This window comes from Eretmochelys imbricata, chromosome 1 (assembly GCF_965152235.1).
Source record: "Eretmochelys imbricata isolate rEreImb1 chromosome 1, rEreImb1.hap1, whole genome shotgun sequence".
NCBI lineage: Eukaryota > Metazoa > Chordata > Testudines > Cheloniidae > Eretmochelys > Eretmochelys imbricata.
Genome location: NC_135572.1, coordinates 99,386,499 through 99,412,504, shown reverse-complemented (window position 1 = coordinate 99,412,504; position 26,006 = coordinate 99,386,499). Strand labels below are relative to the sequence as shown.

The window sequence follows — 26,006 nt, the reverse complement described above, 5'->3', positions numbered from 1 at the left end:
ACATATAGTTGTGGGAGAATTCTGTGCCACTGTGTAGGCGCAGAATTCATGTTGTCCACAGATTTCTTTGCTTCCCCGCAGAAAAATGACTTCTGAGGGGAAGCAAAGGGAAGCCTCAAAAGTGGTCATTTGCCCCTCCCCAGCAGCCCAGAGCAGCCGGCAGAGACGTAAATCAGCGCAGGGGGAGAGGAGGGTGGGCATGCGAGCAAGAGAACGAGAGAGAAACTGTCCCTCTGGCCTGCTATTGTGGCATGCTAAGTGTGGAGGGGCAGGGCTTTGTGGCGTTTGGCATGAGGCAGGCTCTGCCCCTCAGACAGAACATAATGTAGCAGCCTGCCTGCTTAGTTTTCATTGTTAGTGAATTGTTCCCGTTGTTAGTGAATTGTTCCGTTGTTAGTGAATTCCCCCAGGAGCATAAAACAGGTAGAAAATTTTTAAGGCTCCTTTACACTGCAAGAGTGGCGTAACTGTAAAGGAGCTTTATTGTAAATGACAGTATGGCGTATGGCATTATGAATGCTTATGGTACTTTAGTGAGAACTGGTCTGTTTTTGGACTGAAAAAATTTCCTATCAAAATGTGCTCCATGAACTGTTTGCTACTGACATTTCTGGAGATGGTCAGTTGCCAATATAAATTGTGAGTTTGATACCCCAGTCCCCACTTGCTCGTTATTTGCCTATGATGCAATATTGAGCATATGGCTGCATGTATTTGTTGACTAATAACTAGAAATGAAGGATCAAGCCTAGCTACATTACACAAAGGAGATTTGGAGATTTCCTCCAATGCTCCCCACTGCCATTCTCCATCCATTGTATTGTAGTTTAAACACAGTACCAAAATAATTAAAACTGGCTTATTATATTGTGTTATTTTGACAAATAAAATATGCAGAATTTTAGAATATTGTGAGCAGAATTTTTAATTTTTGGTGCAGGATTCCCCCAGGAGTAAAACAAGGCCTGGAGTGGTTAAGTAGCTTACCCAGAGTCCCACAGCAACTCAATGGCAGAGTTATGAAGAAAATTCTGGAGTTCTGGAGTCCCCACTCTAGGGAGTGAAGCATGCTCCAAGCAAGGGATTGGGGACAAAATCATTCCTTGCATTTTAATCTAGGCTCTAAAATGAATTCCTTATGTAGCCTTAGGAACATCATATTCTCTATGGACCTCAGTTTACCCATTTGTAAAGAGAGGCTAATAGTACTTACCTACTTCACAGGATGTTGAATATTTAACATATGCAAAGCAAATCTAAAGAATAAAAGCACTATACATGTATTAAGTGATGAATACACCACGCTCTTGTAAGAGCAGACCAACAGATGGAGGAGAGGATTCGATACACAGCCTCAAACAAGGAATTACTACAAACTTGGTTATTGTGTAATGGCAGCAAAGAGCTCATACATGTCTTCAGTAACAAAAAGTAGTACAGTTACCCCTTGCAGAACTTTCAAACACTATGAATTGCATAATCTGAGATTATTTCCAGTTACCTCAGGACTGGACTCACCTCCCTAAAATTTCTCATTTTTGAGAAAATCACCCACATCTGCGATGACCTCATGTGCCACCAAAAACAAGCCAAGCACAGAACCAGAAACATCACCTTCCTTCCAAAAATTCAACCTCGTTCATACACGTCATAGAAGCACTGACTGGAATTAGAGTCACCACAAGAGACAAACTGCTGTCCTTCTTAGATAGTAAGAGAGCAGGGAATACCTAGACACTTACTAATGAATTGCTAACACATCCTTTGACCTCTAACATTCAATTTTCTAACAACATAAATTTAGCCACTCTTCATACTGAATAAACTTTACTTATATATATTTTACAAGTAGTCTATCAAAAGACACATTTACAAAGAAAAGCATGAACAGAAGTTGTGTGCGCAATGTCGTTTTATTGCTATAGAATGTTTCAAACTTGGGTGTCTAGAGTTAGGCACCAAAATAAGGATCTTGATTTTTGGAGTTGCTGAACACCAATAAATGCTGCTGAAAGCAGGCAGGCTCAGCACCTCTGAAAAATTAGGCTACTCTTTTAAACGCCTAACTTTGGGACCCAGGTTTAAAAATTAGGTCTTAAAGATCAGGAAACAATGAAAACATTTAAAAATGTTAACTGGGCAATTTTAATGTCACATTATTGTGCAATCAACTAAGTGCACAAAACTGTATTAAAGAATAGCTGCAAAGCTAGTCACTGCCTACCAAATTTACAAGCTGCAGAAGACCACCTAAAAAGTCAGCATTTTTGTTTTTTACTTACATTTTTTAAGAAGTCTCATAAGTACATTTTTCAAATTCCTTTTAATTTTTATAGTTATGCTCACTTAGGCTCAAATGTTAGCCCATAACCTCATGAGAGCACAGAGCCCACAAGAGAGGAAGGGTGGTCCAATTAATAGGGTATTAATCGAGGACACTGGAGATCTAGATTTGATTCCCTGCTTTGCCCCAGCCTTCCTGTGTGACCTACAGCAAGTCACTCGGGGCTTGTCTAAATGGGAGCCTTAGCTCACACCGAGTTGATATGCAGTATGTAAGCCACACTAAGAGCATGCAGGTGGGACAGCAGTATCCTCTTTCCATTTGCATCATTGTGTACATACAGTGGGAGCTTGGAGTGCACTAAACATTCAGCGTAACAGGTGGGTATTCCATGGTCCTTTGCTTTGCTATGTGCATTCTGTGATTTTTCTCAATGGAGTACTGTGGCAGAAGCCAGGGGAATTCTGGGATTGGAGGGGAAGGGTGTCAAACACCATCAACAACAAAAAATCCCAAGATTCCACTACCTCTCTATCCCATCCTTCCTCTATTTCTGGGTGGGCTAGCACCATTTTTGAATTGCTGTTGGCCAGCATGGATACAAGACTACTACGCACCCCATGCTAGCAGCTACAGATATACAGAATATTTGTGCTTTATAAGAGCTCTCAGCATTGAGTGGCTTCTGTTTCAGACTAACTGCTGCAGCAAGCAGATGTGGCCACAACAGTGGCTTCTCCAGCAGCAGCAGAGGGAGGAGTACACCACCACCAAGGAATTGTTACAATGTAAGATCTTCTTGAAGCAGCTTCATAGAATCATAGACTATCAGGGTTGGAAGGGACCTCAGGAGGTCATCTAGCCCAACCCCTTGCTCAAAGCAGGACCAATCCCCAACTAAATCATCCCAGCCAGGGCTTTGTCAAGCCTGACCTTAAAAATATCTAAGGAAGGAGATTCCACCACCTCCCTAGGTAACGCATTCCAGTGCTTCACCACCCTCCTAGTGAAAAAGTTTTTCCTAATATCCAACCTAAACCTCCCCCACTGCAACTTGAGACCATTACTCCTTGTTCTGTCATCAGCTACCACTGAGAACAGTCTAGATCCATCCTCTTTGGAACCCCCTTTCAGATAGTTGAAAGCAGCTATCAAATCCCCCCTCATTCTTCTCTTCTGCAGACTAAACAATCCCAGTTCCCTCAGCCTCTCCTCATAAGTCATGTGTTCCAGACCCCTAATCATTTTTGTTGCCCTCCGCTGAACGTTTTCCAATTTTTCCACATCCTTCTTGTAGTGTGGGGCCCAGAACTGGACACAGTACTCCAGATGAGGCCTCACCAATGTCGAATAGAGGGGAACGATCACGTCCCTCGATCTGCTGGCAATGCCCCTACTTATACAGCCCAAAATGCCATTGGCCTTCTTGGCAACAAGGGCACACTGTTGACTCATATCCAGATTCTCATCCACTGTAACCCCTTGGGCCTTTTCTGCAGAACTGCTGCCAAGCCATTCGGTCCCTAGTCTGTAGCGGTGCATGGGATTCTTCCTTCCTAAGGGCAGGACTCTGCACTTGTCCTTGTTGAACCTCCTCAGATTTCTTTTGGCCCAATCCTCTAATTTGTCTAGGGCCCTCTGTATCCTATCCCTACCCTCCAGCGTATCTACCTCTCCTCCCAGTTTAGTGTCATCTGCAAACTTGCTGAGGGTGCAATCCACACCACCCTCCAGATCATTTATGAAGATATTGAAAAAAACCGGCCTGAGGACCGACCCTTGGGGCACTCCACTTGATACCGGCTGCCAACTAGACATGGAGCCATTGATCACTACCCATTGAGCCCGACAATCTAGCCAACTTTCTATCCACCTTATAGTCCATTCATCCAGCCCATACTACTTTAACTTGCTGGCAAGAATACTGTGGAGACTGTGTCAAAAGCTTTGCTAAAGTCAAGGAATGACACGTCCACTGCTTTCCCCTCATCCACAGAGCCAGTTATCTCGTCATAGAGGGTAATTAGATTAGTCAGGCATCACTTGCCCTTGGTGAATCCATGCTGACTGTTCCTGATCACTTTCCTCTCCTCTAAGTGCTTCAGAATTGATTCCTTGAGGACCTGCTCCATGATTTTTCCAGGGACTGAGGTGAGGCTGACTGGCCTCTAGTTCCCAGGATCCTCCTCCTTCCCCTTTTTAAAGATGGGCACTACATTAGCCTTTTTCCAGTTGTCCAGGACTTCCCCCGATGGCCATGAGTTTTCAAAGATAATGGCCAGTGGCTCTACAATCACATCCGCCAACTCCTTTAGCACTCTCGGATGCAGCGCATCCAGCCCCATGGACTTGTGCTCGTCCAGCTTTTCTAAATAGTCCTGAACCATTTCCTTCTCCACAGAGGGCTGGTCACCTCCTCCCCATGCTGTGCTGCCCAGTGCAGCAGTCTGGGAGCTGACCTTGTTCATGAAGACAGAGGCAAAAAGAGCATTGAGTATGTCAAGGTTCCTTCCCCACTCTGAACGCTAGGGTACAGATGTGGGGACCTGCATGAAAAACCTCCTAAGCTTATGTCAAAACTTCCCCAAGGTACAAAATATTCCACCCGTTGTCCTTGGATTGGCCGCTACCACCACCAAACAAATACTGGTTACTGGGGAAGAGCTGTTTGGAAACGTCTTTCCCCCCAAAAATACTTCCCAAAACCTTGCACCCCACTTCCTGGACAAGGTTTGGTAAAAAGCCTCACCAATTTGCCTAGGTGACTACAGACCCAAACCCTTGGATCTGAGAACAATGAAAAAGCATTCAGTTTTCTTACAAGAAGACTTTTAATAGAAATAGAAGTAAATAGAAGTAAAGAAATCACCTCTGTAAAATCAGGATGGTAGATACCTTACAGGGTAATTAGATTCAAAACATAGAGAACCCCTCTAGGCAAAACCTTAAGTTACAAAAAAGATAGACAGAAATAGTTATTCTATTCAGCACAATTCTTTTCTCAGCCATTTAAAGAAATCATAATCTAACACGTACCTAGCTAGATTACTTACTAAAAGTTCTAAGACTCCATTCCTGGTCTATCCCCGGCAGAAACAGCATATAGACAGAGACCCTTTGTTTCTCTCCCTCCTCCCAGCTTTTGAAAGTATCTTGTCTCCTCATTGGTCATTTTGGTCAGGTGCCAGCGAGGTTACTTTTAGCTTCTTAACCCTTTACAGGTGAGAGGAGCTTTCCCCTGGCCGGGAGGAATTTCAAAGGGGTTTACCCTTCCCTTTATATTTATGACAGAGTACATTAGCTTTTTCCACATCCTCTGTCACTAGGTTGCCTCCCTCATTCAGTAAGGGGCCCACTTTCTTTGACTTTGTTCCTGTTGCTAACATACCTGAAGAAACCCTTCTTATTACTCTTAACATCTCTTGCTAGCTGCAACTCCAGGTGTGATTTGGCCTTCCTGATTTCACTCCTGCATGCCCGAGCAATATTTTTATACTCTTCCCTGATCATTTCACATAATGCAGAATTGTTTGTGGGCTTAGGGAACCAGAATTGATTGATGTGAGGGGATCGTTCTGCAGATCTGCACAGATCAACAGTTGCGACAGACTTTCAGGATGGTCAAGGCAGCTTTCTTTGAGATTTGTGCTGAACTGACCCAGAAGCTGCAGTGACAGTACACCAACATGCAATGTCCCATAACCACTGAGAAGCAGTTCATCATTGCTATTTGGAAGCTGACCATCCACAACTGTTTCCAACCCACTGCCAACCAATTCAGTATGTGGAGATTGACTGTGGGGGCCACTGTCATGCAGCTCTGGGTTGCCATATTAGTGAAAGTGAACCAAGGTACTGGTGAACTCAGTTATAAGGTTGGTAATGTTCATCAGATTATTGATGGTGTGGGATGTAGAGGGATCCTGAACAGTACTGGGGCAACTGATAGGACCCATATGCGCCTATCAGTTGCCCTCTCATCAGGCCTTGCAGTTTACAAACACAAACGGGTATTTCTCCAGGGTGCTCCTTGGTCTGGTTGACCACTGAGGTAGATTTACAAACATAAATGTTGGGTGGTCTGGAAAGGTCCATCATGCCTGGATCATTCGGAATTCACACCTGCTTACCTTCATGAATAATGGAGAGTTTGCCCCCAGGATCGCTACGGACATCAACGGTGTAGAGACTGCTCTGATCATCGTGGAAGACCCAGCTTATCCTCTGCTTCCCCAGCTAATGAAGCCATTTACAGGGTACTTGGATGAAGAAGGAAACTGTTTAACTATTTCCTCCATAGTTGCAGAATGACAGTGAAGCATGTATTTGAACATCTCAAAACTAAATAGTGTTGCCTTATGTCTAGAACAAAACTGGCCTTGGATAATAGGTGTGTGTTGTATTTTGTACAATACTGATGAGAGTCAGGGAGAAAATTTTGACAATGGGCGGGAGGCTGAGGTACAGAGACTTGCTCAGCAGTATGAGCAGCCATTAAGGTGTCCATCAGAAACCAAGCCACCAGAGCAATGCTGTGAGAATTCCTTTTTGTTCTTTCTTTGAGTCTGGGGTCTGAAAATGTGCAGCGGTTAACTGCGTTGGTGTGTGTCTTTGTATTGTGAGTACTGGAATTGCTTTATGCGCGACAGAAGTGCCAAGTTGTTGCACTCTATCTTGTCTGTGCCTTCATACTTTTGTAAGAACTGACAACCTATGAAAATGTGTTTGCGTGTACCACGCATGCACTGCAGTTTCTTTATGACTAATGGCTTTTATTGCTCAAGTTATGCCAGTACATAACAGCCAAAAGTAAACCTAGCAGGGATTGTAAAAACCTGAAAAACTGAAGCGATCTGAAATTCACCACAGCGCAGTGGAGAGGGTGGTTAGCACACAAGAATGGGGGGGCGGCTCCTATACACAGGAGAGTGAATGCCTTTTCTTTACTTCTTGTACTTCTGTGGTTGAGTGTCAGGAAGTTGCCAAGTGCACTGGATGGTTCGATTATGCTGGGCTCCAACATGGTGATGTTACCACCCTATGGTGGGGCTAGGGAACGGTCTTAAGGAGCACAGCCAGAGGGCTACAGCAGGGAACACGTGAGGATATTTCCCAGTACCCTGTATTATCCAGGGGCTGCAGAACATGGTTGGGTTCTGATAGAGGGTACTGCACTGTCTGTGCTTCAGTTTCCCATCCGTAAAACAGGGATTATAGCACTTCCTTATCTCACAGGAGTGTTGCAACGTACTCCGATACCACAGTACAGACAGATAGCCCAGAGAACCTTGTCAACTGGGCTTTAGTCATAGAAGGGAAACCAAATGTTAAATCAGAACCACCCTCAGCAGAGGCTGTGAGCTGCTACCATCCTTCAGGTTTCTTTTACAAACTTCTTTACACAAAGCAGCTGCACCCAGCTGTGGGCTACACACCAATATCAAATTTGCCAGCATGAAGGGGAGAACTAGGATTGGGGAAACCACTGGATTAGTGCTGGTGTTAATCCAAGAGCAAAGAACAACATGGGGCAAAAAAGAGAGTCATACTACTTCAGTCCAGCTGCTGAGGCTGGAGTGGCAGCTGTAAGGCCCCTTAATGTTTACAAAGCCTACCTTTAGGCTGAGGAAGTATTTCTTCCTCCTCTTCCCTACCCATAATCCCTTTAGCAGGCCATCACAAAGCACAACTATTCTGGCTTCGTATGCATTTTGGGCATTTCACCCTATATAAAATCAAAATTTTGGAAAGAACAGTGTTTTTAGATACTTTTCTAAAGCAATTTAGTTTAATCTTCCTTACACATTCTTCATCTACAAGTCTATGAATCATGCTTGACTACTTTGTTTCAGTGCAACAATACAACCGTGACAGAGTGGCCCTGCTATGCATTTCCCTCTATCTCCGTATTAAATACCATGCCCACCCGAGTGGTATGTGTGATATTATTTGAGAGACCTCTTTCACATTACAAGAAATCTACTTCAAAAACACCTCCTTTAACACACAAGTTTTTGGATGCACTATTTCAAAGACCAAGGCTCATTGGTGACAGTGGGAGGAGAAAGATAACCAGACAGGCTTGTATGCTATTCCAGTTTTGGATGTGTGATGTCAAGCCTGTAGTGGAGGCAGGAGAAGGTCTTTGACAGGCTAATAGCATTAGCTGTACATTTGGAAGTCAAGCCTTAGTTCTATTAAATGAACTTAAAAACAAATGCTACATAGTTGTCACTAGAGTGGTAAATTCTCGGTTTACATTAGTTTGTTCAGCAGTTAATCATAATTACACAACTAATAGCAGAAAAACATGTCATAATTAGAGGCCTCCACGGATACAAAATTTATATCCATGGATGGAGTTATCCTTGGATATAAAGTGGATATCCATGGAGCTACAGGGCTCTACCAGGAACTGCAGCAGCAAAATCAGCAACATGGTGGGCCGCCGCTCACAGGAGCCAGCGCCCAGCCCAAGTAGCTCCTCCAGCGTGGCTGTACCGCCCCCAGCCCTACCCACTAGGGTGGGCATCAGGCTCACCTGTATCTGTCCCTGGTCGCGCTAGTGTGTGCAAGTGGCTCCCACACTCCCGGACAGGAGTCCCTTCCACACAGTGGTGTGAACTGGCCAGATTTAACTGAATTAACTAAAGCTCAATGCTTAATTTAACAACTATTTTTGTCTTTATCCCAGTTTATTCAAGCCATAAAAATAATAAACTAAAAGGAAAAATATTGGTTAATATGCAAAATAGAAAAGTGTTCTCTCTAAACAAATATTCAAGTGCATAAGCTTGTATAAAAAGCAATTACATGACAGACCAGCAGACTGTATTGTAAGACTGTTTCAAACTTCAAAGTGAAAATGTTCTCATGCTCCTTTAACCAAGTAATACGCACTGAAAGAGTCACTCCCACTACAAAACTCTTTTAAAACTGTTCTAATAGGATTTTCTCTAGCTCATTAAAATTACACTTTTACAATCTTTAAGCACAGACCCAACCATTAATTCAAAACCTACTTAGCAGCAACACCTATCTTATAAAGGATTATAATTTAGAAACTGCACTGTCACATCATTAAAATAGAACTATTCAGAATAAGACTATTCAGGTTCTTTTCAACATGGAGATGACATTTCTCCTTTTTTGGTAGGCAAGTATCTCTGCTCCTAAGAGTATTTCCACAGATTCCCTCACAAATATATGCAAGCCTGAGTTACCATGTCCACCCTTGGGAATTGCAAGCCCATTAGCAAGAATTTTTAATGAACCTGTAAACTCAGGGGTTTGTACTGTATGATTGGAGAATTGCTAACATAGTTCCTATTTTTCTGACTCTGCTTACATAAGAAAGGAAAAAAAAAAGTGACCTGGGTAACTACAGGCCTGTTAGTTTGACATCTGTAGTATGCAAGGTCTTGGAAAAAATTTTGAAGGAGAAAGTAGTTAAGGACATTGAGGTCAATGGTAAATGGGACAAAATACAACATGGTTTTACAAAAGGTAGATTGCGCCAAACCAACCTGATCTCCTTCTTTGAGAAAATAACAGATTTTTTTAGACAAAGGAAACGCAGTGGATCTAATTTACCTGGATTTCAGTAAAGCGTTTGATACCATGCCACATGGGGAATTAGTTAAACTGGAAAAAATGGGGATCAATATGAAAACTGAAAGGTGGATAAGGAAATGGTTAACAGGGAGACTACAGTGGGTCCTACTGAAAGGTGAACTGTCAGGCTGGAGGGAGGTTACCAGTGGAATTCCTCAGAGATCAGTTTTGGGACCAATCTTATTTAATCTTTTTATTACTGACCTCGGCACAAAAAGTGGGAGTGTGCTAATATAAAGTCTGTGGATCATACAAAGCTGGGAGGTATTGCCAATTTAGAGAAGGACAGGGATATCCTACAGGAGGATCTGGATGACCTTGTAAACTGGAGTAATAGTAATAGGATAAAATTTAATAGTGAGAAATGTAAGGTAATGCATTTAAGGATTAATAACAAGAATTTTAGTTATAAGCTGGGGAAGTATCAATTAGAAGTAACGGAGGAGAAGAAGGACCTTGGAGTATTGGTTGATCATCGGATGACTATGAGCCGCCAATGTGATATGGCTATGAAAAAAGCGAATGCGGTTTTGGGATGCATCAGGCGAGGTATTTCCAGTAGAGTTAAGGTATTAGTACCGTTATACAAGGCACTGGTGAGACCTCACCTGGAATACCGTGTGCAGTTCTGGTCTCCCATGTTTAAGAAGGATGAATTCAAACTAGAATAGGTACAGAGAAGGGCTACTAGGATAATCCGAGGAATGGAAAACCTGTCTTATAAAAGGAGACTCAAGGAGCTTGGCTCGTTTAGCCTAACTAAAAGAAGGTTGAGGGGAGATATGATTGCTCTCTGTAAATATATCAGAGGGATAGGAATTATTTAAGCTCAGTACCAACGTGGACACAAGAACAAATGGATATAAACTGGTCATTGGGAAGTTTAGACTTGAAATTAGAAGAAGGTTGGAAGAGGCCCTGGAGGTTTTTCGCCTTCCTCTGTAGCATGGGGCACGGGTCACTTGCTGGAGGATTCTCTGCTCCTTGAAGTCTTTAAACCACGATTTGAGGACTTCAATAGCTCAGACATAGGTGAGAGGTTTTTTTGCAGGAGTGGGTGGGTGAGATTCTGTGGCCTGCATTATGCAGGAAGTCAGACTAGATGATCATAATGGTCCCTTCTGACCTTAATATCTATGAATCTGGTGGCCACTTGCTGGATTGCAGAACCAGATGCTATATAGAGAAAGTACTGCATTTCAAGGGTTGCTTTTGCTTTTTATTTTTTTTTTTTTTTAAAAGAATCAGCCCCTTTGCTGATGACACTAGCTTTAGGCCACCTAAAATCTGAAAAAAAATTAAAAATAATGGGTTAAGAGTCATTCAAGCTGGCAGAAGTTTTGCTCTCCACCAACACCCATGAAGGAGTCTGGAGGCATATCATTTGTTTTTTATGCCTTGGCAGAAAAGGAAGAGCTTCTTGTCTAAAGTAGTAGCAGCTATGCGTACACTGCAGCTCAGAGTGAGCCTCCCAGCCCAGGCAGACAGACTCATGCTAGGAGGGCTCGAGCTGGCATACGAAAAATAGCAGCGCAGACATTGTAGCTCGGGCTGGGGTTCTCAAGCCCATCTGACACCCCATATCCGAGCTTGGGTGGCTAGTCTGTGTCTCTGCCAAAGTTGTAATATCCACCCTTCTAGCATACTTGCTCGAGTCCAGCTAGCGTGAGTCTGACCACTCAGGCGGGGAGGCTCACTCCTAACTGGAGTGTAGACATATCCAGAGAGTCTTGTGTTACCTTAAGTCATCACAGAACAAAGCTTAACATCCTTCAAGTTATTTTAAAAAAAAAAAAAAAAAAAAATCTCCCACATGGTTAACAAAAACGTTGCAGAGGGACAATGCTCCATTGAGATGCTTGCCCTCATAGCAGTGTAATTCAGTTCCAGCACTCTGGGAAAATGTTCCTAGAGTACAGATTTCTTTCCAGAAATCTTAAGTAGATTGACACCATCCCTGCATGAATTACTATTTATACCAAGGCAATTCAGCACATCTTTAGTCTATATATATATAATTTTTTTTTAAGGGTGAGAAAAAGAGTATTATGTCATATCCCTTTTGGCTCTATGGAAAAGTTAACCAATTCATCTTTTATCACAACATACTATATCACCAAGTAACCAGTTCTGTGAGCATGTCTTTAAGGTGCACAATTACACATTTAAAATCTTATTAGCTGATATTTTAACTCCAACTATTAGGACAATTGAACTGACTGAGGCCTTGTCTTCACACAGAAGTTGTACCGTTGTTAACGAAATCATTCAAAAAACTGATTTGAGGTTAACAGATGTAAATTCCTAATGAGGGCACTTTTAAATTGACGTGCATCTGACTTATGTTGTTTTAAGTCAGTCTGCATAAGCCAGGTGGACACTGATTTAAGAGTGTCCACATTGGATTTGCACAGACTTAACTGAAATGTTGTAAAGAACAATTTAGTTAAACCAGTGCAATTTGTGTGTCTACAGACAAACCCAAAGACATTTAAGACAATACAACTGCAAAAGAGCATGTGGTTCAGTATCACTTCCACAAGGATACAAAGTCCCACAGAACTATATCCCACAATTCCTGGGGCCTGTTTGTTCCAGTCCTTCCACTTGCTCACTTCCCACTCACCTCCTTTGCCCCAGTCCTATCTACTCACTTCCCGCTCACCCCCCTGCACCAAAAGCTACCTGTCAGTCAATATACCCCTGTTCTGCATTTAACTCTTAATCAAACACAGCCTGTTCTATTTTCCACACAGCTCTGCCAAACAGCATTACAAGATTCATACTCAGCGTACTGCTAGTTACCCAGAGATGCACTCCAGGGTGGTTCTTAACATTTAAGTACAGCAAGGAGCACGATTTTGTGAGAGGCACCCAAAATCTGCAATTCTTTGAGATCCTCTCAGAGAAGCTGGTGGAGGAGAGGGATCAACTGGACTGGTGTGCACTGCAGGGAGCACATCAAAACACCTTAAGACCCTCTACCGCAAGGCTAAGGGTGGCGCTCGCAGGTCCAGCAACTCGCCCTCTATCTGTCCTTATTACAAGGAGTTAGAATGGGTGTTGATCACTGCCCCAAGCACAGGGCAGAGTCCACAGCCTTGCACAACATGCTTCTGAACAGGGATGGATTAAGGGGATGAAGTCCCAGGCATGGCCTCCCTCATTTGCATGTCCTGGCACTGAAGGGTCAGGCCAATCTCTCTATATGGTTCTAAGAAGGTCTGCTTCCACATGCCAAAGTTCTGAAGCCACTGCTGGTTGTCTCAGGTCTGCATGATGATGTGATCCCACCATGCTATGCTAATTGTCTTGTACCAAAAGGATCCGTCTACACATGAGGAATCTGCAGCGATCGCAGCAAGGGACAGGTGTCTCCAGACTGCCATGAATGAGCTCCCCTCCATGTCTTGTGTCCTCCACAGTTCAGAAACTGCATCTATCATTTGGTAGAACCTCTACCCTGCTGCATTTGGTAGAACCTCTACCCAGCTCAGCCACAAGTAGGGGCAGCTCTTCTACCAACACTGGATCCAGGGTGGATTTAAAAAAAAAAAAAAAGGCAATGATTTAAAAAAAAAAAATTGCTTTCCTTCCGCCCCCAAAAAAGCATTTTAATCAAAAAAATCCAATCTAAAGGTATCTTAATTAAAACTACACTATTGCTCAAAGATATTTCACCATGGAATAGGGATTATAAATTCTAATTCTATAGCATGAGACAATATATTCATGTAGTGTTTAAGAAAAGTTTTGTAAATGGGTTCCAATAGTTCATGGATAAGGGTCCCAATTTTATGGGGTTCCAGGGTCTTCTGTATAGATTATTTAGGTTAATCTATCTATCCATCCAGTGGGACTCAGTGCTCAGTCTAGAAGATACCAACAGAAATGCTTAGTTTTGCAGTTCTCAAACTGTGGATTTGCTTCTCCAGAGACAACATGCTTGTTAACAGCAAAAGTGTTTTTAAACAAATAAATAAATAATATATAGAGGTGAGAAATAACTGACCTCAACCCTATTGTCCCTCTGCAAATTTGTGTACACAAAGTCAATCCCTTACCTCTCCTAAAAGTGCAAAGTTTCAAAAAGTTCAACGAATAGAAGATTGTTGGGGGCGGAATAGATCTGGACAAGGAGAAGTCTGGGGATAAATGGGAGAAGGGAGGGACAGGCAGTAGTAACAAAACTGAAGCTGTTTTGAGCAGCATATTCCAGAAGTCTTGAGGTCTTTCTGAGTGTAGCCTTCATTGATTTGAGATCTATCATACCATTCTCTCACTAGAAGGGAAAACCTATAATGGCAGCAGGCCGCAAGAGAGACACAGTTGGGGAATATTTTAATGAAGTTCCTCTACCTGTGGGTAGGACAGGCATGCACACAAAATGCAAACAGTACAATAAAGAAATGTAAGACCTGGTTGCCCAAATGAAACAACATCATAAGAAGTGCTCCTTCTCAGGAGGAAGCTGCGCTGAAGATGATGAAAGGAACATGTCTGAACATGCAGGATGCTCAAGCAGGTTGGTAAACTTTTTTAATTCATACTTCTTTCTTAAGGACTGCCTGTCTTCCTTATGGCCTATTCTTGAATTCTCATATTTGAGCAAAAAATATAGTTGTTACTCTATGGTACTATCAGTTCAGATGCAGTTGTGGTAAAAAATAAATGGCTGAAATGGGCAGATCTTCCTTTTACAATTTCACCTTTAAAGTAGTACTGAGTGTCAGTGAACGCAATGAGTAATACTAAATGAGCAGTATGGTAATAATAATTAAATAACTTCACTGACTTATTTTGTTTAGGAGAATCCATCCTCAACATACAGGGCTCTGAAGACTATCCACCCTCAATATCACCATCAATTTTTACAGTTTCAGAGTTATTGACAGTGATAGTGTTTCAATCACATCGTATATGTCATAGCCACAGTACGCAAAAAGAAAAAAGAGCCAGCAGATTACAAAAAGAGGTAACTGATGAAAAAATTGCCCTGTTTGTTTATGCAAATAACTCTCCTTTCCATGTGACTGAGAACCCACACTTCATTAACATGGGTCAGTCATTAAGACCAGGATACAGCCCACCCAACAGAGCAGATATCGCAGGCAAATTGCTGGATAAAGTGTATGAAAGAGAAATTGAGCAGTGTGCAAAAGGTCTAGAGGGTAAAAGACTTCAGTGTTCCATAAATAAAGGCTAATGTTATTGAAATTGAAAAATACTTCCGTAACAACTACTTTGCAGCAGCTGTTCTGAAAAAAGTGGGAGGAACCAAGCTAACTCTTCCCACAAGACGTGCGATGGAACTCAGTATTGGACTGTTTTGAGCTCTGTATCAAGAACTGCCCTAATCTGATGACAATTTGTGAACAAAATCATGAAAAAAATAGATGGCACTGTCACAGCCAAAGTTCTCAACATTGGGCTTAAGAGAAATGTTGAACACATGCCGGGTACCCTGAAGCTTATTTCTGTAGCCCTGAACAAAATGCAGGGAAATAGCTGTTTTATTGCTGACGCTGTTGAAATTTGGAAGGAACTGAGTGAGCTCTTAAAAAGAGAAATATGCAATGACAGAGTTAAATTATAAGCATTAAAAAAACCAAATGGGACAAGCACTATCTCCAGGTCATTTTCTTGAAAATATTCTCACTACTTGGTACCAGGGTCAAACCTTAACTGCTGAAGAAGAGGAATTGGCTATGACCTGGACATCCAGCAATCATCCCTCCATAATGCCAACTATAATAAACTTCACAGCTAAGGGTGAAACACTGAAGAAATATTTGTTTGCTGATGATGTTTTAAAGAAAGTCACACCAGTGAACTGGTGGGAGTCACTTAAACGCTTGGATTCAGAGACTGTTGAAGTGATAATCTCACTTTTAACTGCAGTAGCTTCTTCTGCCCATGTAGAAAGAGTATTTTCTTCCTTTGTACTAATTCTTTCCAAATTGAGAAATGGCTTGGGACCTGAAAAAGCAGGAAAGCTTGTTTTTCTTTTCCAGATTATGAACAAACAGGAAAATGAAGGTGAAGGCGACTGAGTTAGCTACAGAAGCCCAATATTTTAAGTTTCTCCTGTTGACCTTGCTGGCATCGTCAATTTACTTTGTTTTTATTAAAAAAATATTTCATTTAACTATTTTAGTTAAAACCAAATTTAACATAAACAAACCTGATTTTTAAAAACTTGAATGTTTTTAACTAAATTCAAAAATGCATATGAATCATAGAATCATAGAATATCAGGGTTGGAAGGGACCTCAGGAGGTCATCTAGTCCAACCCCCTGCTTGAAGCAGGACCAAACCCCAATTTTTGCCCAGATCCCTAAATGGCTCCCTCAAGGATTGAACTCACAACCCTGGCTTTAGCAGGCCAATGCTCAAACCACTGAGCTATCCCTCCCCCCTCATGCTTGTTTTGTTAAAATATTACATGTTTGCTGTTGAAGAAAAAAAATCCACAATACAGAACAGTGTTGTTTTAGTTAAATAAAACAAATTAAATGTCTGTCTGGTGATGTTCTCCTCCTAATACAGCACGGCAAGGAAATCCTCCAAATATTAATGATTGACTTGTTGAATTGGAGATATTTATGAAGTCATTGGGAGGTGAACTATCTGATTCCATTACCTTTGGTAAATGAAATAACCAAACAACCATTCATTTTCTGATAGAGCTGTAAAACTAATCCGAAAAGTTTTCAAAATAAATCACTTTAAAAATGTATAGTGTGTACCTTCTAAAAATGAAACCTACAGCTATCTCTGAGTTGTGAAGAATATGTATTAAGGTTATAACAACCAACAAGATTGCACTTCTATGTAGAAATTCTTGACTAAATCAAATCTTCCTGACTCGGGATTTAAATCATGATTTAAATTAAATCCACCCTGACTGGATCCATGACATAGCCTCAGCTGGAACAGACAGAAGTGAGAAGCGTGTAGAGGTGGAAGTGCTTCAACTAAATAAGTTGGTGGGCTGAAATCACTTCTGCACACAGGCCCAGGAAGGACAGACAATAAATCACACAAACTGATTCCTAGAGTGGCTCCAAATAGTGAGACGTTAAGAAAACTGGAATACGTTTCCAGAAACCATAGCATCAAACCCACATAACTGCAGCGTCTGTGTGAACATTGCTATAGGGCAAGGGTTGTGTGAGGCTGTGCACTGTGGACACTCAGAGGCAGGCTTGGCTAGAATGTGCCCACATACATGCAAGCCAGGACATGGGTACACACTGCAGTATAGGAACATATATATATAAAAGGTGAGAGCTGCATTTTAACACTTTCTCTGTAAATGCTTTTGAATCATGCAAGTGATATTTCACCTACTGTTAGAATTTATCTAATCCCTCTCAACAAAAGGAACATTTCTTAGCCAGTGCACTCACTAGCTCTTTCTCGCTAACCTAGTTTATTTTCTTGAAAACCTATCGGGGTGTGTCACTTTCAATCTTTGTTTCATTGAAAACTGCTGTGCTTTTACCTCACTGCTGACTCTCGGAAGCACTGGTCTAGCAGCTTAGCCTTGTCCAAACAAGTAAATTTCTTCAGACAACAATCCAGCTCCTTCTGAAATTAAGTGGATTATTTGCGTAATGTAAACATCACACAGTTAATTATGTTTCCAAGTTTGCCCACCCATTTCTGTGGGGGAAAAATCTCAGTGCAATAGTATAATCTAAGCATTCTTAACATTTTTGTTATCTCCTACTCAATGGCAAAAAGATAGCATTTGCTTCTTTTTGCCCACTAACACAGAATCCATCAAGGGCCACTGGAAGCTGTGTCCACACAAAGTCCAATATTTCTTGCACACTCAAAGTTTCCAATCACTCAGCACATGTGTAAGTGTTTGCAGGGTCAGGACATAAACTCAGTCCTGTTTATGAGGGTTAGGGTTTTATGGGCTTGTGTACATGGGGAAATTCACCACCACAACTATACCAGTATAATTATATCACTATAATCTCTGTGTGTACACACTTATTCCAGTGTCTTTTTTGGTTTAGCTTATGTCACTTTCAACATTCAATTTAATGACATTCGATTTTTTTTTTAAACTTCCTATGGTTACAAGTCTATACTTAAGTTTACTAAAACTAAAAAGGTTGAAATACTTAACTGAAAAATTAAAAAGGAATCATAAAACTGCAGAAGTTGGCATGGAGGCTAATGGTCAGTACATTAGAACCCAAAATGACTTTTAGCTAGCATTTTTTTAAAAAAATGCCTTTGTTTAAAGTTGGTGTGCCACCTTCTTAACCACAGCTCAAGTCCCCATTTAAAGTTGCGTGACTGGGGAAGCATTTCCATCAGAAGCTGCAGACCTGCATTAGTTTTAATTTCTATGAAGCACTGTAGTATTAAGACATCTTGCTCATACAACTATCCCACAGCGCACCAATTACAAATGTGAAAGAGTTACAATAATAAAAGATGTAAGAGTAGACGGCAACAGAAAAAAAAGGAGAGGCACGTGTGGATCTACTGGTAGCAGTGCTGACTGAAGTCAACTAAGGATGTTCAAGCTAGATTCTATTCTGCTTCAGCTATCTACAAATTGTACATTTAGGTCTGATTGCAGAATCTCTGTTACTGGTTATGATGTAAGCTGCAAAAGTGGCAATTTTAAATTTTCCAATCCCAACTGAATTTGGGATCTGACAGGAAGATCAGTTTTTGACTGATTTGCTCAGCAAATCTGATAGGAATTTAATAAATGTGAAAGCCCATAACAGCTAATTATTTAAATAAATAAAAAAATCCTTAAGTGGGGAAACAGTGAATGGCATAATACAGATAAAGTTTAACTGACTTTCAGTCAGGCTTGTGCTCTTAAATCATTTTGGCCCATGTGAAAATTCCACCTCCATCTTTAAATTTCCCTACTACATCAAATGAAAAGAAGAGAAAAAAATCTTCTATGGTAAGTTATAAAACACTTGTACAGGGAATTATTACCCAGGAACTCAGAAATCTTCCTTGAAATGAGAATTTTGATCTCCCCCCACCCATTATAATATTTACTTCTACCTTAGAAACTCAAATGGCAGCTTGCATGGATAATGTAATGAGCATACTTACATGATTAAATGTTGTTGCTCTAAGCCCTGACTACATTAAGAAAGATGGAAACACAGTTGTGGCCATACTATATTACATTACAAGGGGTTTTCTTCCATATATATGGAGAAAACAAGTGTCTGTGTTGGAGAACCATGATTTAACCTTGGTTGGTACTTAGGCTTAAACATGGTTCTTTGACAGTTACTTCTGTCTACACAGGCAGGAATAAACCCAGCTACAGGTACGTCCTCACCCACATCTGAAGCAATGGGGATTTTACCCACGACAGCTTATGCTCAAATAAATCTGTTAGCCTTTAAGGTGTCACCGGACTCCTTGTTGCTCTCATCGACATGGACGTCTCAAAAATTTCGGTTAGTTGTACTGCCATTAGTGCAGCTCAACTAGTGGTAGCATTAAAAGTACGCTGGTCACTTATATTTCAGTCAGTGGCACCCAACCATTCTCAGCTCATAACTCAATGATACAGTGGTTAAAAACAGATGGCCCATATACCATAATTCACCAACCACTGCTATTATGACAAAAGCTACAACGGTAGCAATACAGGCAGGGAAAATGTAAGAGAAATCAGAGTGTAGATGATCATCACAGTGTTCCTTAAATACAGAGTTTTTGTACTAAGGAAGGGGTTTGGGCGCTGGTACCTTGAAGTGGTGAGGGAGGATAAGTAAAATCTATGCAGTCATCTGTTGAGGTATATTTTGTATTCAGTTAAATATGTATGTAGTGCACACACACTGTAGGATTCCTCTTGGCCAAATAATTGATTAGTAAAGTACTTTTAAGAAAGGATTTTGTGGGTGACATCCAAATACCAGCTACCTCCCTCACAGCCACCGGGTTATACTAAGGGCAGTCCCGCGCCTGCACTGGGATTAGCAGCCTGGCACATTTCAGACAGGCAAATCGCTAACTTGTCTGTGCCACAAAGTCCCCAGGAGAATCAGCATCTCCTGCCGGCCCCGCTCCCATCCTCCGCCCTCGGGACCAAGCCAAGCTTCAGCCCACGGCCAGGGCAAGCGGCTGGGTTTGGAGGCCCCGCTACCGCAGATGAGTTTCCAGGAGACCGGGAAGAGCGGCGAGAAACCGCCCGCCCGGCAATTTCTAACGAGCGAGTCACCGCTTAACACCCCCGTCCCACCAGGCCGCGGGCAGCCGCAGGGGGCGAGAGGTGGTGGGCGCAGCCCGGCCGGGCAGGGGCGGCCCCAGCCTGCGGGCGGAGGGCTGGGTGGGGCGGGGAAGCCGGGCTGGCGGCGGCGGCTGCAGGGCGGGGCGGCGAGCGGGCCGGGCGGGGGCACGGGGCAGGGCGGCTCCCAGGCGGGGGGTGGGGGGGGATGTCACCTCTTGACGCGGATGATCTGGTCGCGCATGGGGCGGATGTCCTGGAAGCTCTGCTGGTTGACCAGGCTGTAGACCAGGATGAAGCCCTGGCCGTTCTTGATGTAGAGGTCCCGCATGGAGGCGAACTGCTCGGTGCCGGCCGTGTCCAGGATCTCCAGCACCGAGGGCGACGCGTCCACCTCGATCTCCTTGCGGTAGAAATCCTCGATGGTGGGGTCGTACTTCTCGATGAAGGTGCCGGTGACGAACTGCACCGTGAGCGCCGACTTCCCCACCCCGCCCGAGCCCAGCACCACCACCTTGTACTCGCGCATCCTCCCGCCCGGCGCCCGCCCGCCGCCGCCGCCGCCAGCGCGAGCCCTCGCCCCGCCCGCGCTCACCCCCCCGCCATGGGCGCGCCCCCGCTCTGCCCCCGCCCCGCGCTCGCCCGGGCGGCGGACGCTCCTGCCGCGACAGCTCCTCCTGGGCGGCGCTGCCGGTGGCGGGGCCGCGCGCTCAGAGGCGGCGGCGGCGCAGCGAGGCGGAGACCCCGCCCCTTATTCCTCTGTCGCCAGGGCAACAACCCGCCAGCCAGCCAGCGCGAGCCAAGCCGCCACGTGACCAGGAGCAAAGTTGCCCCGCCAATCGCAGGGCAAGAGCGCGTCCCACATGCGGCTGCCGCCACCAGCTTCCTCCTCTTCCGCTGTAGCTTAGGAAACAGCGACCCGCCTCTAACCCTCCTTCGGACATGAGCTTCCCCAGCGGCCAACCGGAGGCCACGCGTTTGTCACGCGCACGGCTGAGTGAGCCAATCGGAGAAGGGCAGGAGAGGGTCGCTGGCACGAAGCGCGGCGGCGTTGTTCGCGACGGTAGCTGCTTACGCTGCGCGCGGGCGGCGGCTGCTCCTCAGCGCTGGTGGCGCGGCACGCGCAGCTCAGCGCGCGAGGCGGGTTTGCCGGTGTCGGGGCGGGGGGGGCGCGGCTGCTGCAGGTGTAGCAGCCCTATGGGGCTCCAGCCTCCCGCTGCTGCCTGCGCCTGAGCCGGGCTCTGCGGGCGGCCCTAGCAGCCAGGGGCTGGCTTGCGAAGGCGTGGGACGATAGCCAGCCAGAGGCACTGCCCGCCCCGCCGCAGTGCAGCGCTTCTCCGAAGAAGTGAGCTGTCGCTCAGGAAAGCTCATGCTCAAATAAATGTGTTAGTCTCTAAGGTGCCCCATTCCTCCTGTTCTGTTTGCGGAGACAGACTAACAGGCGGCGACTCTGGAATCTGTGCTCCGTGGCTGCCAGCAACAATCCTGGCCTGGCTCTTGTAGGCTTGTGCGTGAGCGGCCGCCTGTACTGCAGTGGGCTTACTCAGCTGTGTAAGTGTTTGCAGGCTTGGGGGTCATGGGTGTAAAGCGCGTTTCTTTGCCTTTGTTTCTAATGACAGTTTAGGGCTAAATCCCACTTGGCCCTTGAGCTAAATCCAGATGTGCACATTGGGAGGAAGAGAGATAACCAGAGAAGAACGAATGAAGGCGATACGTGGAAAGGAAGAAGACTTGCCTTGAACATTCTGGCAAGATTCTCACTCCTGGGTTTTGTTTGCTCTTACATAAGACAAGTAGAACTCCCCAGTCTCTAAAATTGTTGATCTGCAAGGTCAGCAGTACTGGTTGGAGGTGGTAAGCAAGCAGTGCTTAATTTGTGCTGGTAGCTCCAGGCTTGGTAGTTTGTAGCCCTAGCAGCTCTGAGCTACTGCATCAGTTATGAATGTAAAAAAATTTCTTGAGCCCCAGCACCTCTTTCATTACGAATTTAAGCAGTGTGCACAAGCCTCCCCCTCCACTTGTGATTTAGGAGTTTAAGCACTGACCTGAGGAGTCTTCTGGTTAGTGCGTTTTTGACCGAAGTCAGCAAATGCACTCACTTTAGGTGCAGCTCTGCTTTTCATCCTGTCTAGCTTTTAGTCAGCTTTGAGTATCCTTTTGTCTCTCTACTTTTCAGACATCCAATTTTGTTTCCTCATTAATTTTATTTTTAGGCCTTGTGGTTGATGCTAAGCAGGGAGTCTTTAGTCTCTGGAGACCTTGGAGAACCCTTGCCTTGTGTTCTTGTACTTCCAATGTCTACACGTCTGGTGCTTCATCTCAATGTTTTGCTTTAGCACTTCGATTCCTTTTTTCTCACACCTTCTTTCTTCTGTGGCTTCAGTTTTGAACTTTGAAGCTTTTTGCTTCAAGGATCTCATTTTGTGTTTTAGGAGGTTGTCATACTGCAATCTCTCAATCAGGAGGAAGACTGCTCATTTGCATCTAATGATGTTCATGTGGCAAAAGGATATCTAACTGATGATCTCTAGCTAATGAGAATGTTCAGTGCATCTTCTGCCTGGGAATTGGACATGAGCAGATGTCTGAGTGCTCAGGTTATGGCTTCCAGTCAGATCAGTATTGACTAGTGTAACATTTTCAGTGATGCTGATTTTTTTGTTTCTGTTGGTCTCTTCAGACCAGAAACGTATTGTTTGGCCATCCTTTACACTTAGCGAGCTCTCCGCTTGTTGCTCCACAATGATACATTGTCTCAAAATGGACTAAACTACTCTGCTTCAAAGGGACAAATCTTTCAGAGCTAGCAGAGTCATAATCTGTCTCAAGCAAGGTAGCAGAGAACCTCTGAATGGTATCTCAACAGAATTTGGCACAGGATGTATAAGCCACACTTTGGCATATGGTTTAAGTATTCTTTGAGGGGCAGTGGCACTTCTACAAGTGTCGGCACTTGTAGCGCTAAAACTGTACTTAACAATTTTGGCTGTCATTTCCCGACTGATTCTTGAATGTTGTAGACAAGTCTGGCTAGTATTTTGAGGGTGGCTCCAAACAGCCTTGGTGCCTTTATGCTAGCAGTGACTGAATGAGGCATTGATGCCAATGGCATGTTGAGCTGGAGCTCCAATGTACTAACAGAGATCAGATATCAGAGCACCACAGGGTTTGCACTGCAATATGGAGGCATAAAAAGACTGCACTTTAATGGCCTCATTTTCAAAAGTGCTGAGCCCCCCACCAGGAAGTGTTAGGAAAGTAGTATCGCTGAAAACCTTTTCTATTTGGCCCCCCAAAAAATCCACTGTTAGTACAAATGGAAGGAGGACGTGTAATGTAGCATACTCTAGAAGAGAGGGAAACAAAGACAGTTGTTACAACTTGTTGCTAGCCATGTAGTGTTCAGAGTTATTTGCATAATGTCTTCTCAGCAAGAACAGGTATTCTCGGTGGTGTTCTGCAGGTGGGAAATGAAGAGTATACCTGTTCTTAGGTCTTCACCCTCTCCTTACCCTAGCTGGACTCTGTTCTCTCTCCCTTTATAGAAATAAATAAATATAGAGAGTCTTGGGCTCTGTGCCAGTTCTACCAGACTCAGCTGCTCATGCATATTACCTGCACCCTTTTTATTCAGGGAGTAGTTGGCAACCAGCAGCAAGGGAAATTTGGGTCAATTTGAGGGGGGAGAGACTTTTCCTGGCAGAGAGGAAGCGGCACCAGTAGGACTTTTGGCAAAAATCTCAGCCACACATCCATAAAGGCAGAAAGGCTCCCTCTTCCCCAGCACAGCATCCCTATTGGCCCCTCCAACTTGTTGGAAGATATCTAATCCCCAGGTGCCATCTTGTTGGGATTTGGCTAGTTTCCAAAGGGCTAAAAACATTTGTGAGGACTTATATGGGGCAGTTTTAAAGTCTGTCTCACAATTTATTTTTCTCTTTTATGGTTTATGTTTGTAGTGTCACACTTCAAGCCAGAAGAGCACAAGATAGTTGTTTTTATGAACGCATTAGGGCATGATTCTACTTTGTTTTATACTACTAAAGGCTACAATGAGTTCTAGGTGCGTAGACCCTTGTGTGACGGGTTCGGTCAGAGTTCCCATTGCGACTGTCACCTGATGTGCTGAAATTACCTCTGAGCCCGTTTTCCTTGCCAGCTTGGGACTCCAGAACCCTGCCTTGTTGAGCCAGACACGCTAGCCTGCTGCAACACAGACCCAGGGTCTGGGCCACGCCCCCAAAGCTGTAAACTTTAACTAAAAACAGCTCAGCGGGTTACTTGTCACCAGCACCCAGATACCCAGCTCCAAACCCCAAATAAATACGTTTTACTCTGTATAAAGCTTATGCAGGGTAAATTCATAAATTGTTCGCCCTCTGTAACACTGATAAAGATATGCACAGCTGTTTGCTCCCCAGATATTAATCACTTACTCACGTTTATTAATAAAAGTGATTTTATTAAGTATAAAAAGTAGGATTTAAGTGGTTTCAAGTAATAACAGACAGAAAAAAGTAAGTCACCAAGCAGAATAGAGCAAAACACGCAAGTCTAAGCCTAATACATTAAGAAACTGCCTACAGGTAATATCTCACCCTAAGAGATGTTCCAGTAAGCTTCTTTCACAGACTAGACTCCTTCCTAGTCTGGGCCCAATCCTTTCCTCAGTACAGTCTTTGTTAGATCCAGCAGACATCTCAGCTGGTAAGCAGGGGTTTTCTCATGACTGGCAGCCCCTTTTGTTCTGCTCCACCCCCTTTTATAGCTTTGGCACAAGGCGGGAATCTTTTGCCTGTGCTTGTCCCCACCCCTGCCTCATCAATGGAAAAGTACAAGAATTAAGATGGATTCCAGCATCATGTGACATGGTCACATGTCACTGTAAGACCCCCCCTAGTCTGCATTCTTCCTGGGTTGGCCCACACATACAGGAAGGTTTGCAGGTAAATAAACCATTTACAACCAATTGTCTGGGTCAATGGGAGCCATCAAGATTCTAAATCACCATTAATGGCCCACACTTTGCATAATTAAAATAGGACCTCAGAGTTATACTTCGTATTTATAGCTTCAGATACAAGAATGATACTGTAATGTTGCACTCCATATGCTTTAGGAAAATATGCTTATAAATGTGAATATGATGTAACTGAAATATGCTTTATGCAAAAGGTCTCTTGTAAGGTATTCGCAAAAAGAAAAGGAGTACTTGTGGTACCTTAAAGACTAACCAATTTATTTGAGCATAAGTTTTCATGAGCTACAGCTCACTTCATCGGATGCATGCTGTGGAAAGTATAGAAGATCTTTTTATATACACACAAAGCATGAAAAAATACCTCCTCCCACCCTACTCTCCTGCTGGTAATAGCTTATCTAAAGTGATCACTCTCCTTACAATGTGTATGATAATCAAGGTGGGCCATTTCCAGCACAAATCCAGGGTTTAACAAGAATGTCGGGGGGGGGGGGAGGAAAAAACAAGGGGAAATAGGTTACCTTGCATAATGACTTAGGCTTGAATAGAGACTAGGAATGGCTAAGTTAATTGTATCCAATTTGCAAATGAATTCCAATTCAACAGTTTCTCCCTGGAGTCTGGATTTGAAGTTTTTTTGTTGTAATATAGCAACTTTCATGTCTGTAATCGCGTGACCAGAGAGATTGAAGTGACGCGATTACAGACATGAAATTTGCTATATTACAACAAAAAAACTTCAAATCCAGACTCCAGCGAGAAACTGTTGAATTGGAATTCATTTGCAAATTGGATATAATTAACTTAAGCTTGAATAGAGACTGGGAATGGCTAAGTCATTATGCAAGGTAACCTATTTCCCCTCGTTTTTTCCTACTCCCTTTCC

General features: G+C 43.5%; 1 protein-coding gene across 1 annotated transcript in view; it reads right to left on the bottom strand.

Moving 5' to 3' along the window:
- RAP2A (RAP2A, member of RAS oncogene family) overlaps positions 1-20,677 on the bottom strand; it is a 35,594-nt gene extending 14,917 nt beyond the window's left edge. Inside the window, exon 1 of the mRNA XM_077812809.1 lies at positions 20,355-20,677. Coding sequence (XP_077668935.1) covers positions 20,355-20,668 — 314 coding nt within the window. The 5' untranslated portion in view covers positions 20,669-20,677. The remainder of the gene's footprint in view (positions 1-20,354) is intronic.
- Positions 20,678-26,006: the final 5,329 nt, after the last annotated feature.